General features: G+C 39.4%; 1 protein-coding gene across 1 annotated transcript in view; it reads right to left on the reverse strand.

The window, feature by feature from the left end:
- The window catches only part of SYNE2 (spectrin repeat containing nuclear envelope protein 2), a 154919-nt gene that overhangs the window by 111293 nt on the left and 27776 nt on the right, over positions 1 to 15850 (reverse strand). Inside the window, exons 24-35 of the mRNA XM_054066775.1 lie at positions 15257 to 15369; positions 14551 to 14674; positions 13530 to 13687; positions 12920 to 13067; positions 11336 to 11934; positions 10405 to 10584; positions 9288 to 9438; positions 6725 to 6883; positions 5867 to 6028; positions 3415 to 3516; positions 1876 to 2076; positions 531 to 696 (exon numbers count right to left, since the gene is read on the reverse strand). Coding sequence (XP_053922750.1) covers positions 531 to 696; positions 1876 to 2076; positions 3415 to 3516; positions 5867 to 6028; positions 6725 to 6883; positions 9288 to 9438; positions 10405 to 10584; positions 11336 to 11934; positions 12920 to 13067; positions 13530 to 13687; positions 14551 to 14674; positions 15257 to 15369 — 2263 coding nt within the window. The remainder of the gene's footprint in view (positions 1 to 530; positions 697 to 1875; positions 2077 to 3414; positions 3517 to 5866; positions 6029 to 6724; positions 6884 to 9287; positions 9439 to 10404; positions 10585 to 11335; positions 11935 to 12919; positions 13068 to 13529; positions 13688 to 14550; positions 14675 to 15256; positions 15370 to 15850) is intronic.

The raw sequence follows: 15850 nt of genomic DNA on the forward strand, positions 1-15850 counted from the left end.
GCGGCACAGACCAGTTACAGTAAACAAGACCTGGACTGGTAACTTTTCTCATTTCTACGCAAAAAAAATATTACCCAAAAACTACCTGAAGATGAGACTACCTTTGGGCCAAATTCTACACCTGCACCATTCTGTGTCTGCATAAACCAAAAATTAACTATTAATGCTATTCATTCTCACAACTAAGCTTAAATAAAAATGATTGGGGGAAAAAAGAAAACATCTGATTTCTGTATTTTTAAATTAGATGTTCTGACATTTATTCCTGAATTACGCTTTATACTTCTTTTACCTATTTTTTTAAATGTAAAAATAAGAAACAAAACACTTTGATTCAGATTGAGTTGTTTGGTGGAATCAAACCCCATTTTTATCCAAACCTTTAAATAGTTCGGAACCTTGAAGCAGTCTGAGATACTGAAGTAGTTTCAGACACCAAAACAATAATAAACTAATTGTACAACCTTTAAATGATTATGATTTTCAATATAGACCTATAAGCTACATAAATGTGAAATGTGTTTGCTTACGGTTCATAACACCAATAAAGTGATCTTGAAACACATGTTTCTTCTTATTAAATAAATCAGTTACACATTTAAGCTGCTTATTTAATTCATCCACACCAGGGCAGTCCGTCTCCTCCTGGAGTAATGTCACATCGTGTTCTTGTTGCAGAATTTTCTGGTGTATCTCCTAAAGTTAAAAATAAAAGGACAACCGTTAAAAAGAAAAATCTGAAGTGCAAGCAGAAGTTCACTGTACAGAGCTGCTTTAGTACAAAGAAGAGTTTTGCTAAAGGGTTTAGTCCTGCCTACGTGTCCAAATAACTTCTTAACCTACATTAACACGGCAATCAATAGGTAGATATAACAGGTAGGTATATGTGTCAACAGGTTGACAAAGCACTGGAACAGACTGGCCAGGGAGGTTGTGTAATCTCCTTCTCTCGAGATACTCAAAACCTGCCTGGAAACATTCCTGTGTAACCTGTTGTAGGTGAATCTCCTTTAGCAGGGGAGTTGGACTGGATAATCTCCAGAAGTCCCTTCCAACCCTGACCATTCCGTGATTTGGCGATAAATACTAAATTCTTCTAGAGCAGTGTGTATGCATCTGTATGCATACATAATCACATGTAGATTAACTCATGCACATTTTGTCATCACAGAAAACAGATATTTGAAGTGCACAGTAATACAGTATGCTCCAGTGCATCCTACACCTAGAAGCTATAATGCCCTGGCTGCCATAGGCAGCCTAAATGGCTTATCATGTATGTCAGATCCCTGCAGGTTGAAAGAGAACTTAGAGGGAGCTGGAAGAATTAATTAAAAGTTATACCTTTCCCACAATGCCTGTGAGTTCACTGCCCCAAGCACCAGAGGTCTGACATCCAGAATGTGCATAATTCACTTGCAGCACAATAGGAGGTTTTAATCTTGCCAGCCTTGAGCCCTCAAGCAGGAAGCAGCTCTTCACCTCTCTCCCTCTTGCAAAGAAGAGGGAAAGTTGGCTGAAATTGCCTGCTGGGAGCTCCCCTTGCAGGCAGGCTCAGGCGGCACAAAGACAACCTCTGTATATTACCCAGTCTTGGAAAAGACACAACCCAGGACCTTCAACTCCTGCTTCAACATCTCTTGGGTGGTATTGTGTTGTTGTGCCTACCACTATCCATATCCAATAGCTGCAAGGGTTAACAAACTACACTTGCTAACAGCCAGTGAAAACAGGCTTTTCATGTATGCCACTCTTTTGACAGCTTAAGGAAATATTCCAGTAGTTTACAACATACACAGGTGAAGCACTTATGAAGACTTGACTAGGAGAGAAATTAATAAAATTATAAAAGGTGCATCATTTGTGGCGTTCTACCTCTAATTTAGTAAAGATCTCTAAGGTGTCAGAAGGAGATAAAGCTTTCAAAAGTGATTCAGTCATTCCAATCTGTGTCTTGGCCAGATCAAGGTCTCCTTTCAGTTCTGCTGTATTCACGCTGAGTTCACTGGTCCCCTGCTTCGTCGACAACAGCTCTTTTACTAGCTCCATTTTTTGCACAACAGATGTTCTAATGACCTTAAAATTGGAAATAAACATGAGTAAGAAATTATACTGTATCAATTTTCTAGAATATTACAGAACTCCATGCTAGACATACAAAACAATGAAATTATCTGAAGCCCAGATGCTTCAATCACAGTTTGTTCCAGTTTCTTTACCTCCACGAGTTGAAAAATAACAGTATTTAAGCCCTGCTCTTCTGAGTAAAAATTATCTCAGCTCAGCTTTATTAGCAATGCTTTTGCTGGTGCTGCTTTACTAACAAGTTGTCTTGTCAGTCTGCTCCAGTGTCTACTCTCAGCTGGATAAATGCCTTACATGTGCTGCAGCTATCAGGCAAAAGAGGGTGCCAGCTCTCTGTGTGACACTTCTGCCTGTAATGATCTCACCAAAGCAAATTCCCCACACCGATCCAAAGAGAGGCAGCAAGGTCAGCAGAGAATTAGGGAGCTCTGGCTCAAGACTAGTCACTAAGGAACAATGGGTCCCTAACCTTATCGTTAAAGCTTCCACAGATTTGCATGAGACAGCAGCTCAGTCGGATCATGATCACATAGTGAACCATCACCACAGAGGACTCACGTGTCTGGTGCTCCCAAGGAGCACAGCGTTCACAGTAGAAGGTCGCTGAGTCCTTTCCTAAGCTCCTTAGAACACTTTACCCAGTGAAACTCCTCTGAGTTCACTGCCTGCTGAGGATAAACACACAAAATAGCCAAACCAGGTCAAGCTCAAGGTGCATCTGACAGACACTGGGAGTGGATGCTTAGGGAACCGGTATAGGATCAAGGCAGGCTAACATGGTCTCAAACAGTGGAGAAGGATTTATTTCTTGCTGTGCGAAGTTAATACAAAAAGATAAAGATCTTTGTGATATCCCAAAGGAAAACATCACAATAAACACTACTCTATGCAAATAGCTGCATGCTACCAAGCTACATTACACCATACCCGGGTGAAGGTACAATTTAAAACTGACAGTCACGTGCTGAGTTGCTGGAATCCCCAAAGGGATGACGAGGTTCACTGTGCCTTGTCCTTTGCCAGTAGCTAAGATCTAGATATCACTGATAATGTCCTCCTTGAGCAGGACTGCAGAACAGCTGCATCAGATCTAAGTCCCTAAAAGACACAGGACTGAGAGAGGCCTCTGCATTTAAAATGACAGGCTTGGTTCTAACAGCATGAGCAAGACAACAAACAAAATATCTCTGCTAATAGCCAAAAATATACCTCCAATTTTCTTTGAGCAGACTTACATCAAACCAAGAAATGATAGTGGCAAAGACAAGGGCAGAAGTAAGGCTGTAGTAATAAGTACTGCCATTATCAGCTGTAAAAGCCTTTTCATACCTGTAGCTCCAGTGGAGTTTCATTACTGTTCAGAAGTTCTTCTATCTCAGCTACTGTGTTGTCAAATTTCTGGAGCTTCTGCTCTTGAACTCGTAAGCATGCCTAAAGGTGGAAAAAACACATTCGTAACTGTGTTTACCCCACATTAAATTTCTCTGTGACAAAATTGTACTACTTGTGTTTTGGTTCTGCATTTTGGCATATATAGGTCCCACAACTGGACTATTTTCTAATTTTTACTTTAGCAATTTAGACTTCTATTTTGTATTACAGTCTGAAACGCTCTATGTTTCTCAGGCAAAGCAGCTGTTAATGCCAATCTAGCATAAACATAATGATCTTGATTATTTTAGTTCTATATTAACCCAAGTAAATTTGCAGGAAAATAATCTTAATCTTGTATTTATTTCTTGCTGTTTCTATTAAAAAGGAATTCTCTCAGATATTATAGAGTTAAAGTCAAGAACTGGCAACCTGATGTTCACATCCCCCTCAGGAGGGATGTGATAAAATACAACAGACGTGGTATCCACTTTTTAAATGTAAATCATCTGTATGAGACGCCTACTCATTTTAATGCATTTAACAGGCCAGTAATGTGAAAGTAAAATATCAGCTTCAACTGAGGAAACATCAAAATAAGTCATATTGTCTCATGTTCCCAAATCAATATTCCAAACTCCTCCAGGACAAGGTATTCCTCTGTAGTCTCTGCAAAAACCAAAACTCATTCATCCACTGCAGCCCTTAAAAAAGTCCATACTGATTACTGGGGAAAGTAGAACTTCTCTCACGCTACTGATACTGAAACCATCTCTAAATGGACAGTGAAATGATCGATTACTCAGTTCATCTGCGACAGGGTTCTGGAAACCCCAGGCACTGGTGCTTAGCTGGGTGGACACAAAGGTTTCAACTCGATGTGATGATGCATATATTACAATAGTTGGGGGGGGTGTTGTGTAATTAACATTAATGTAGAGATAATAAATTGATAAATTAAATTAAATCTGACACCCTCTGCACATTAAATCATTTTACAAACATACCAACTCACTGAGTTCAGTTTTCTCTCCTCCTATTCCACTTTTATAGTAGCTTGTGGGAAAGAGAATTTGTCTCTCCTTTACCCTCTCCTCCTTTCCCTGTCGATAATTACCCTCTCATGTGGAAGCAGTGGAGTAACCTTAGTACAGTCATCTCCAAAACACAATTAGAGAGGCTTGTTGGGGGTATGGTCACATTACACCAGGATTGAGCAGTTTCCAGGTAACTAAATGGCTCTTAAGATAAGGTTGCCAGCTGGCACATTTTTACTGGAGCCCTCGCTCCAGGTAAATTCTAGTAATAAAGGCAATAATAAAATATCCACCATTGCAGAGTGTGCGTACTGCTGTCTCAGTGGAAAGATCTGTCTTCAAGGAACACCCTGGCTTTTTACATCTCTACGAATTAAAACAAATAAGCAATGCCAATAGTAACAGTAAAGCTGCAAATAAGGACAATAAAAATTAGGGCACTTAAGGCATGTTAAGCAGTGAGAAAAAAAAAATGCTTGCGTATCTTCAAACAAGTAGATATGAGATATATTTATGTCTCAAATCCACTGAAGAAGGAAATTATTTTTGTTTAGTAGGCACTGGCTGTAACTACAATGAATCATAGAATTATTAAGAAGCAGCCCAGCTGATAGATATGGACCTAAGACTAGAAATGAAAACATTTACCCTTGTATGTGAAGTTCCTCAAAAGGATAGAGCCAGTATATGTGTTTTTATACTCTACTGAGAGTCAATGCTACAATCTGTGAGAAAAGGGCACAGGCAGCCCAAGCTCTGCTGACGTCTGCCTGCATGCAGCCCCTGGAGACCCTTCCCACTCAGCTACTATTGAGGCTCCATTAAGTTACGCTGGGGAGCACACCGGGACAAGGACTGCAGGAGTAAATTAGCCACTTCTGCAACCTCTTCTTGAACTGTGCATTGCCAAACCACTCCTGCAGCCCCACTATCTTTACTGATACAAAATTCCTAACTAGAACTAATCAATAGCCTATTCACACTCTTTTCTTTATTCTCTCGAGGCACAAAGAAATACACGCAACACTGTACCTTAGACTACACACTTTCCAGGCCTTCTCTTTGCTATATGTTTGTACAGCACAAAGAAGTGAGGAGGCTTTTGTTGTCTAAAGCAGCATTTGCAGTGTCATATTAATTTAAAACAATTTAGTACACATACAGGCCACCTATTTATTAGTTTCCAAGACCCGTATCCCTAATACATTATGCTATACCTTAAGCGAAACTATCTATGCAGATGCAATTGCAAATGCTACAACTTCACCTGCTTTTGCGGTGCTGATATTCCTATGTGATACGTGTGTTTATCGCCCAAAGTCCATACCACTACAGTATAAGTTAAGGGCAAAAAAAATTCCATTCAAATTTACCTTCAGCTGCATAAGGTCCTCTTCAGTCCGACAATGGTTCTCTGCATTCTTAAGTTCTGCACTTGCCCAAGCGTCAATTGTGTCAGATAAACTAAGAAGTTTGTCCCACAGCGCCTGAGCTCTTCCCAAATTATCACAGTAGTTTTCAGTCTTTTCATTTATCTACCACGAGATTCAAATACAGAACACACACACGGATTTCAAAAACCTTGAATTATATTCCAAAAGCAAATGCAGCAGAATAAAATCTGAGCGAGATGAAACCACCCACAAAAACAACAAGTGCGGCAAGGGGGAAAAAAAAAATCTCATGTCTCTTCACAGTGAACTGGTCACGGAGAAGATATTTAAATCCCTGTCACACATGTCGCCAAACATACCAATCACAACAGCAGCTTGCCAGTTTTAAGGCAGGTTTAGGAAGGAGCCTTGCTCATTAATGTTTATCTACTCGAAGTAAATACCATCTAATCTCAGTATTGATGCACTGTTTAGATCGGCAGTGGCAAACATTTCCCAACAAAAGCACCAACACAGTAATTCTCCAGATTGTCTCCAAAGTGTAAATCCACAGAAGTTGCTACAGAAGCTTACAGAACTACGCAGAAAGCACAAATATTGCCTTTCTGCATTTCCTAGAACTATTTACTGTCTAGGAATATCCATAATATAAACTACCTGAGAGAAATCAGAAACAATACACCATAGACATTCTGCAATCTTTGCTCCCGTAAACGCTTCTCTTAAAAATCTTTGCCGTATTGCACTTAATTTATTCCAAATATTATACAAGCGTCAGAATCAATTACTACAATGCATAACAGACAAGACCACACTGATAATTTACTTTTTACATACATCCAGCCATCTGTCCACAATAATGTTTGCCTCATTCTCGAATGGAGGCTCCTCAAAGCTTCTCATTTTATTGAGCTGGAACTGAAGGTTTTTACAGATCTGATTTATTTTGTCTACATCTTCAGAGTGATCATTAAATTCCTCTTTTGCTTCTTCAATCTGTGAAAAAGACCAAAAGGATATTTATAAGTATGTTTACTTATGACTGTTTATCCAACAAAATATTTTTAAGCGATGTGCTGTCCTTTTCAGTTTAGAGAAACAACAGCATCACACAAAATAGTCTATTTTATGTAATATGATGAGACTAGGAATATATCTTGTGTTGTTATATCCCTGTCATGCTGATGGCAACATTTCCCTGTTAGAAATCCATATCATTCTGTCACTGGCTGCAAAAACAGCTGAGTGGGAACCATGGATAACATATTTCTAAGCAAGAGAGTCAAAACCAGTTTACTTTAAAAATCGTAAATGTAAGATCGAAGGGGATTGTATGTCCTTGGTTACAGAAATAAACAATGCACAATTTAATAATCATCTGAGACACTGTTACAACTCTAAAGCATAAGACTTGGCATTCTGATCCCTGCGTTTTGAAACGCTGAAATGTCTCGTTTTCCTACTTGCTCGTTAAACAATAGACTGTTTCTTTGTGCTTAACTGTAATGCCAGTGTTTACAAACAACACAGAAGCTCCCTGGAAAAGAAACACTGACCTCTAGTGTTAAGCAGTTTGATATTAAAAGCTCTCCTTACCTCCCAGAGACAAGCATTACATCTTTTTGTCATGTAGGTACTGCCAGCCACTGAAATAAGGGGAGGGATGGCAGAGCAGCACTCGCAAACCAGAACAAGGCAGACGATCCTCTCCGTTATTATTTTATATCATCATAAATATCATATCACCAGCACTCAAGGATATGCTTCCTACCGTGCCGCAGCTACTGCAGACCACAATTCTGAGAAAGTCACAAAACTCAAGGTGAAGAGGAAGGGTTGCTACAAGTGAGGGGTCTCCATACAAGCAGGGGCCAGGGTACGCAGACAATTTACCTGCACCCGGAGACTGACTGATGCGAGGTGCCAGAGATTTTACTGGTGAAACCAAAGAAAGACCCTGTCTCAGCTGGAGAGGGGTAGCACACAAGGACACAGTCCCATTGCACGAGAGAAGAAACCACTAACATCTGTTCTTAAATTTAATCATCCCAGGCACTTCCCTAAGAGCAAATGTTCCTGAACGATACGGGTGATGCTTCGTTGGAAATCCTAAATAGGATCTGAATGACCTGTCACATCACCTAGCCAGGAAATGTGAAACCTGTATGGTAAAAAAAATCACAGTAGATACACTGCTGTTCGCTAATCCGTTAGCTGTGGACAACCATGTCCAGTGGTTGTATTCATTTAGCCAAGAAGGATGTATCTGGCTGTCAAATTTTTGGCTGAAAAAGGGATAAACTTTAGACTAAATGAGGGCTTGTCCTGCAGCTCCTGTTTGTTCAGCCTCATCAGCTAAAGTAGAAGCTACTGGAAATGCTTAACTCCCACAGCATGGAGCAAACGTTGGTTACAGAGGCCATGGCTCTTACACAGAGGGTCTGTTCTCTGAGTAGGCTTGTAACAGAGAAGAAATACCAAACTATGTTGCTATCACTTCTAACTGCTACGTAGTTTGGTCAGCAAAGTCAGCGTGAGGGTAGAGGGCAAATGCAACCAGCTCAAGGACATAGTGTCTCATCAGCCCAGTCAAAACCATTTAGGCTTCCAGAAGCCCACACCTCAAGTCAGCATCATGCTGCCAATCCCCAAGCCACCTCTGAGCATGGTGGCAGTGACATACAGTGAGGTACACAAGCTGCAGCCTGTGAGGCAGATTGTCATGGTCCAGTCTCTAAGCAGATGTTTCATGCTGACGCAGCCTTACGGCTCCTGTTCCTCATCCTTCTGGCTCGGGGCTAGGCGAAGATCTTGACACTGCACAGCGCAGACAAACCCTGCAGCCCTGACTGGAACCCAGTGACACGAGCAAGGAAGGATACGGTTCTAAATTCTTGGTTATAAGCTACAGTGACAGCAGAGAAACAAGCAGCCCCAAAAAGTTCCATTATTTTTGATTACAATTTTAAAATATCTTCTTAGTTACAAATGAATTTTCTATTTTTGCATATTTACAAACTACCCACTTTAACATTTTTAACTCAGTAGGAAATATAGACATATGGTAAAGGGTACGGGTGAATATAGCTAATTTCAACATTTGGTTTTGGTAGGACAGGATTTCACCTTATTTTGAAACTAGATCACAGTTTTCCTTTGTGTATTTTTTTCTTTTTTTTTGTTTAATCCCTCCCCTTTAACAAGACCTCGATTCACGAAGCAAAGCAAGGTATCAACAAAAAACAAAACCAGGGTATGGTCCCTAAATGTATTTTGGAAGCCAAAATGAAAGCAAGGTCTTAACTTTTGCCCCGAAGGCTGTGTGTGCAAGGGCAACCCTACACCCAAACACTTCCAGTTAAGGCTCTTCTTTCCTTTTCAGCAAGTTCTTATTACTCACCTTTTTTATTAGTCTGTTCAAATTCTCCTTCCCCATGTAAGAAGTTTGTTGTGAAAGCACAATCTCCTGTTTCTGGATGATGCTGGTCAGACTAGTTTTGCAGCTTTGATATTGCTTCAGGAGCTCCAGAGCCCTTGCACACTGCTCCTGGCTATTAAAAAGAGATGCATTATTTATGGCCTAAGCATTAAGCAGCAGCCTCAACCTCTTGCCTGCTTCCTTCTCCTATATTCAAACATGTAGGGAGTTTGATTACTTATGTTTAGAAGAGAGACAAGGGGGGATAAACTGTGATAGTCATAAACCCTGCAATACTGAGTGATATCTAGTGTGGTATTTGGACAGGTTTTGGAAGCAGAAATGCCCTTCACTATCCTATGCCTCTGATTCACATTTAGCCATGATGTGACCTGAGCAGCTCACGTTTATACGATACTCCTCCCATGAAAGATGAGCTCAGTCACCAGCTAACTGAAATACAACGTGCAGCAGGTACCACAACAGGTTGAGTCGTGGACAGTGGGTAATACCACCTTAGCCCAGTCTGCAGTGGGATACAAAACCAGATTACTCCCTCCGACTCCTAGGAGGATTAACCAGAACTATGCCAGGCCATGCAAAGCATAAGGGCACCTTTAAAACCCATAAGAGAAGGATGGATGGGTCATCAACCATAGCCTTTCCCAGCCTTCATTCTCTCAGGCTTATCAAACCAAGCTCCTTTAGTCTTTTCCTGCATAACAGACTCTCTTTTTACCCAGCTGTCTTCTTCCATTTATTTCAGTTTGACTTTTCTTTTTGAATGTGCTGGCATGAGATTAACAGCAAATGTAGAAGACACATCATTCCCAGCAGCAGACACGCTTTTCTTTTTGATACCAATGAAGTCCAACACATCACTACATACCTGCTAGAGGATGGGACTGTGATGTCCTAAAATACACAAAATTCATGAGCTTTGTCTGCAAACTTCTACGTGCAATTCTTGGCTTTACGATACTTTATACCATCTCAACAGCAACTTTAACGTACGGTCTAAGGCTTTTTTACTGTTTCATTTCACAAGCAAACTTCTTACTCGTACAATATCACTTTAGAATGTAGTTTTTCTCCTTACCATTCAGCAAGCAAGAGTTTTGTATCCTCCCATAATGTCTCTGTATGTTTGCATTGTTCATTTGCTTCCTCTGCTTTCTCCTCTTTGATGTGTGGGAGCTTATTAGCAATCTCTCGCATAGGTTTCATTTCAACAGCAGCACAATCCAATTCCTTTTCCAATTCTGTCAATGATTTTATCCTTTATTAGAAAAAAAAAAAAAAAGAAAAGAAAACCAGCCTTGTATTAAAGTCTTTGATTTTCTTCCCCGGTGCAATTATTAAGTTTCCTAGAAATTCACCCTGACTACACTAAATGACATAATTAAAAGTTTAATTTGCTATTCAGTTTGTGTAATTTGACACAGTCCTTCAGACGAGCTATGCTCACCTAAGCCCTTTCAGAAAGTAATCCAAATTCCTAAACACTAATAGAGTCCGTATGAACACAGTGAGTCATTTTGTATTAAGAAGTAACTGCATTCTGTCTATCTTAAAATATGGTCCAAGAAAGGAAGCTATGCCATAGCGTGGGATTTCACAACTTAAAAAATGGTCGCAGCTTATAAGCTCCTCTACCCTCTCCTTTTCCTCTAGAAAAACAGCAGTGAATTGTTTATTTATCCTTTGCAAGGCTGCAGAGAGCTCGTCTGAAACAGTATCAGAGACGTATAAATCACGTTAGTGGCTTTCTCAAGAGGCAATAAAATAACACAAGGCTTCTACACTGCAGGTGTGAAACTCTATTTGAAACTGAAACTCTATTTCTTACTGAAAACTAAGATCATAATAATCAATCTCCTGGCAAACAAAATGTAAGTTTGCAACTTCTTTCAGTGCTCCACAGATACTTCAAGATACACGCAGGTTTCAGTGCTCTGCTGAGAAGGGACCACAAGGCCTCTGAGTTCACTGGCATGATGAAATTAAAAGAGCTTTAAAAGAGAATTCACCTTTGTTGAATAGCTGGAATTGTTGGATCTTTCAAGCCTATTTTGTTAATTCTGTCACGTAGATCCTGAATGTTTTTAAGGAGTTCACCATTTTTTGTGGAAAAAATCTTGTATAAGTCCTTTTCTTCTGTAAGCATCTGTTCACTTGAGGGCTCATAAGTCACATTTAGCTCTTCAGATAAAGTTCGAACAACTTTTTCACAGGAAGTCTTCCTCCCACATTCAGCATCTTCTAAACAGATATCAACTGTTTTCAAGCGTTCATCCAAACATTTAGCCTCCTCTGCCATATGAGCGACCTCTTGCACAACCTCTCTCAACGCATTTCCCTGTATTTCAGGTTGACCTGGGGGATCTGACAGACATTTGATTGAAGACTGAATCTTCCTCAATGAGGCCATAAAAGCTTCCAGATCTTTAAGGACTGTCTCGCGTATCTGCATTTTATGGCTCATTTCTTCAAATTGATTTTGATAGTAAATCCTAATTTTACTCGCAGCTTGCAGATCTAATGGATTAAATTCATCTCTTGCTGAACCATCCAGGTGTTCCAATTGTTTACATACTTCAATCTGATTTAATATGGATCTTTGTAGCTCCTGAAATTAAGAGAACAACCAACAGGGTTGGCAAGTGAAAGAAAACCTGTACTCTCCACTCAAGTGGAACCTCTGATTGAAAAACAAGTTATACTAACAACAAAATAAGTATGGACAGAAACCAGCAGGCTCTCACAGTGGTAGATCACCCAGAGCACAGGCAGGCACATAGATGTTTGTTACTCTGCCGTCTTTTAAGTTCTTTATGCTATACTTTTGGAGGAGTCTTACAGGCATTTAAATATCTCTTGGTGAAGCCTGCACGCTATCAGGCTGCAGTCCTCATACAAACAGCAGTGTGTCAGAGCTGTGAAACTCCAAACATGCAGAGAGCTGGGAAAAAAACATCAGGGTCCTTCTAACCAGAGTCACCTCAGACAGAGAGTGCGCATGCTCTACAGCTTGAGAGATCTAAACCGTACTTCATTCGAGAGCCAAAGGCAGACAAGTGCAAACTTTCAGTTTTGTGTAACTGTCAGCTTCTTCAGCTCAGAGCGCATGCCAAGAGCAAAACGATATTCACCCTGTCTAATGGACAGACCTGAGCCGAGGTATAAGACACTAATAGTAAATGAATAAGTTATTGCATACATGCAGAGCTTCAAAAGATATCCTGGGGTGTTCTCAGATACTTCAGCAGATGTGACACAAGGCAGCTTAGCTTAGCTCACAACTTAACACCACATTATGTTATGACTCTACAAAGTGATATAAAGCCAGGTGGAATCAGACAATCTGGATCAAAGTCAAGTCCTAACCTAAGATGAAGTATTCACAACCATGTTTTTTACAGTAGAGACTGAGGGTCTCTGGCTGGCTCTACAGAAACAATGACATTAAAAGCAAAGGGAAAATGCTGTTAGAAGGTCTTGGAAACTTTGTGAGTGGTCCCAAACTCCTGAGAGAAAATTGCATGAAGTTCTCTAGTCCCTAGGCATATTAAAAACTATTTTGGCTAAGGTGTGGTCTCTGCATTTCCCCTTACCTTTAGTTCCCTATAAGCAAGATCACTATTCATCAGATTAAACTGCTGGATGTCCTTTTTCTTCAGCCGCTGATCTAATTCACATAGAAGATTGGATTCATTTTCTATTGGCAAAACGATTTCCAAAGCAGTCCTTAAAGAATTTGTTCTACAAGAAAGGTAAAAAAACATGAATAGGGAAAGCAAGTAAAAAAAGACACTCAACTTTTTACAGGACAAAATGCCACAAAGATAAGGTAACTGACTGTTTAACAAATCTAATTCTCCTCCTCCTAAGGTCAAAGGATTTTTTCCATTGATTAATACGAAAAGCCATGTGAATTGTAGTAAATATAAACAACAGGTTGAAGGAAATAACAGTAAACTCGGGGATACTGCACAGTGATGTTATGTTATAAAGATCTGACTCTGTGCTTTTTGGAGAGATTCACACTATCTGCAACGTGTATAATGAACCAACTACAATTAAGAAAAGCTTAATTTTATGCAACTTTTCAATAAACGTGAAAACCGTGCAGGTATTTTCAGTAGCACATAATTTCCTTCACAATAAACACATTAATTATGAAGATATATACCTTAGCTAATACTATGAAGTTCTACTTTATACCTGGTACTTATAATATCCTGAAGTTCTTTCCATTCTCCTTTTAGTTTGCTTCTCGTCTCAGAGATAGCAGCTTGCTGAACTTCATCCACAAGATTTTCTAAGGTAGATGCAATGTTTTCCAATTGTGTCCAACCAGAATTGCTTTCACTCTCTATCACCTAAAAGATACACAGTATTTAATTGCATTAATATCATACTGTATTTCCCAATGGACTGGGCAGTTCATAAAATTACAGTCATAAGAGTTTCTGCAGAAAAAGCGAAAACATCACCTGAAATTACAATATCTATTGCTTTCTTTTTCTTTAAGGCTCCATTTTTAGCTTCATGCAAATCTCTACCAACTTTTTATGATAAAAATTTCCATGTCTGATACATGCCTTGGTTACATTCTATAAAAAGTTCATTAAATATGGTTCAGCCACTTTTAGTAGAAGAATGAATGGAGAATATCTCAACTTAGCTATGTTCAAAAGGCAAAAAAAACAAAAGTAGAACAAGAAGCAAGTTCTGAGATGTTAGATAAACCTTTGCACTCCTTTCAAGCAAGGGCTTGAAAAATTGCAGTAATATATTCCCCAACATCAATTATGTGCCTTTTATCACCCCCTTAAGGCTCACACAGCCTAACCAAGTTGTTACTCCTGCAACAGTTTTGTTCTGCATATGCCAATGCCATCTGATGGTTCAAGCTGACTCCTCCAGCCCTGAACACAGTTCACCTACCACTCCTGCTGACAGAAAGAAAAGCTGCTTTCCTTAGTTTTTTTTTCCATTAGACCTACTTTAGACTGCAGATCACAAACTGAGAGCCACCAATTTCTTCTTTCAGCAACAGCTGCAAAATTCCACTAAGTTCTGCTTAATGCTAAACCCTTGATTTCCCTTCTACTTCTAACAAACTCGATGGTAAGGATTGCCCTTATCCTCTGGCAATACACATGACACAGAGAGGTGAGGGCTCTACACAAGAAAATAACAATTTATGCACCAAGTACGCTTTTAAGAGATGAATACTCACCTGAAGTTCAAGCAGCTTATTCTGAAGGCATGAAGTGCCTTTTATTTCATCAGTAAAGCCAGATGCTACTTTCTCTCTGCTGATTTGAAGAAGTTCCTCCAGGTTACTTTTTTGTGTGTCGTAGCTAAAGAAAGATGCAATCACTTTCAGAGAACATATTACTTCTAATTCAGCGGAACACGGCAGAAGTTGGGACTTGCTGACCAACAGATTACCAAATAAGTACAGTCTACTGCTAAAGCATATTTTTACATAAATTCCAAATGAAAAGGCACGAATGAGCAACATATAAAAGAGCTGAGAAATTGGACACCTGGCTAATTTGCAAGTATGAATGCCTGTCTGCATTCTCTAAATTCAGTTTTATGATTGTTAAAAAGTCAGTTTTGAAAACTTGGCAATTATTTTTTTTTTATTTTGCAATATCTGAAGTAATTTGTAAGGCAGATATAGATTTTTCTGGCCCAAAAAGAAACAGGTTTATAGCTCTAAGTTTTCTTCCTACAAAATTCTAGCTTTTGAAGCATTTAGCTACTATAGTGCTTCCTTATCAATTACAGAGCAATACTGCACAAACTGTAGCAGAACACAAACAGAGTTCTGCACCGCAAAAGTGCACACTATGTTTGATATATTCAATTAACATATGAACGCCTAGCATAGTATCATCTCTTAATACAGATGCATTTTAAAGTTTAAAAATTACCTCTCTAATAAAGCTGGTATATGCAAATCACTGCTTTCCTCAAATTTCTTTGCATAGCTTTCTCCATTATGATGTTTCACATCTGGTTCCAAAACTGCAGTAGGTGTTGAGGTCTAAATTAAAATTTAAAAAATCATAGAATTGTTAAGGTTGGAAAAGACTTCTAAGATCATGGAGTTCAACCATCAGCATAACAACAATGTGCCTGATAAATCATGTCCTAAAGTGACACTTCTACAGGTTTTAAGAACCCTTCCAGGCATCTACACGTTTTATGAACACCTCTAGGAGTGGCGACTCCACCACTTTCTTGGGTAGCCTGTTCCAATTCTCCACCACTCTTTCAGTAAACATCCATGAGAGAACAGATTTCATTATTGTATCAGGGACGATATTAGTAGCCTTACAAGAGATCTCTCTTCATAACAGCTAATTCCTACATATTTTCAAACAATGCAATGGTTCCCTTCCTATAAACCGCGAGTCTCGTGGCTCTCTGCTGAGCTATCTGCAGCCTTACTTACAAGAACATTTATACTGAATGGGACACCTTCTGTGGCATCCAAATGATGAAGTGCAGTATCTTCTCTCTAA

The sequence above is a fragment of the Cuculus canorus genome, chromosome 5 (genome assembly GCF_017976375.1).
Source record: "Cuculus canorus isolate bCucCan1 chromosome 5, bCucCan1.pri, whole genome shotgun sequence".
Lineage (NCBI taxonomy): Eukaryota > Metazoa > Chordata > Aves > Cuculiformes > Cuculidae > Cuculus > Cuculus canorus.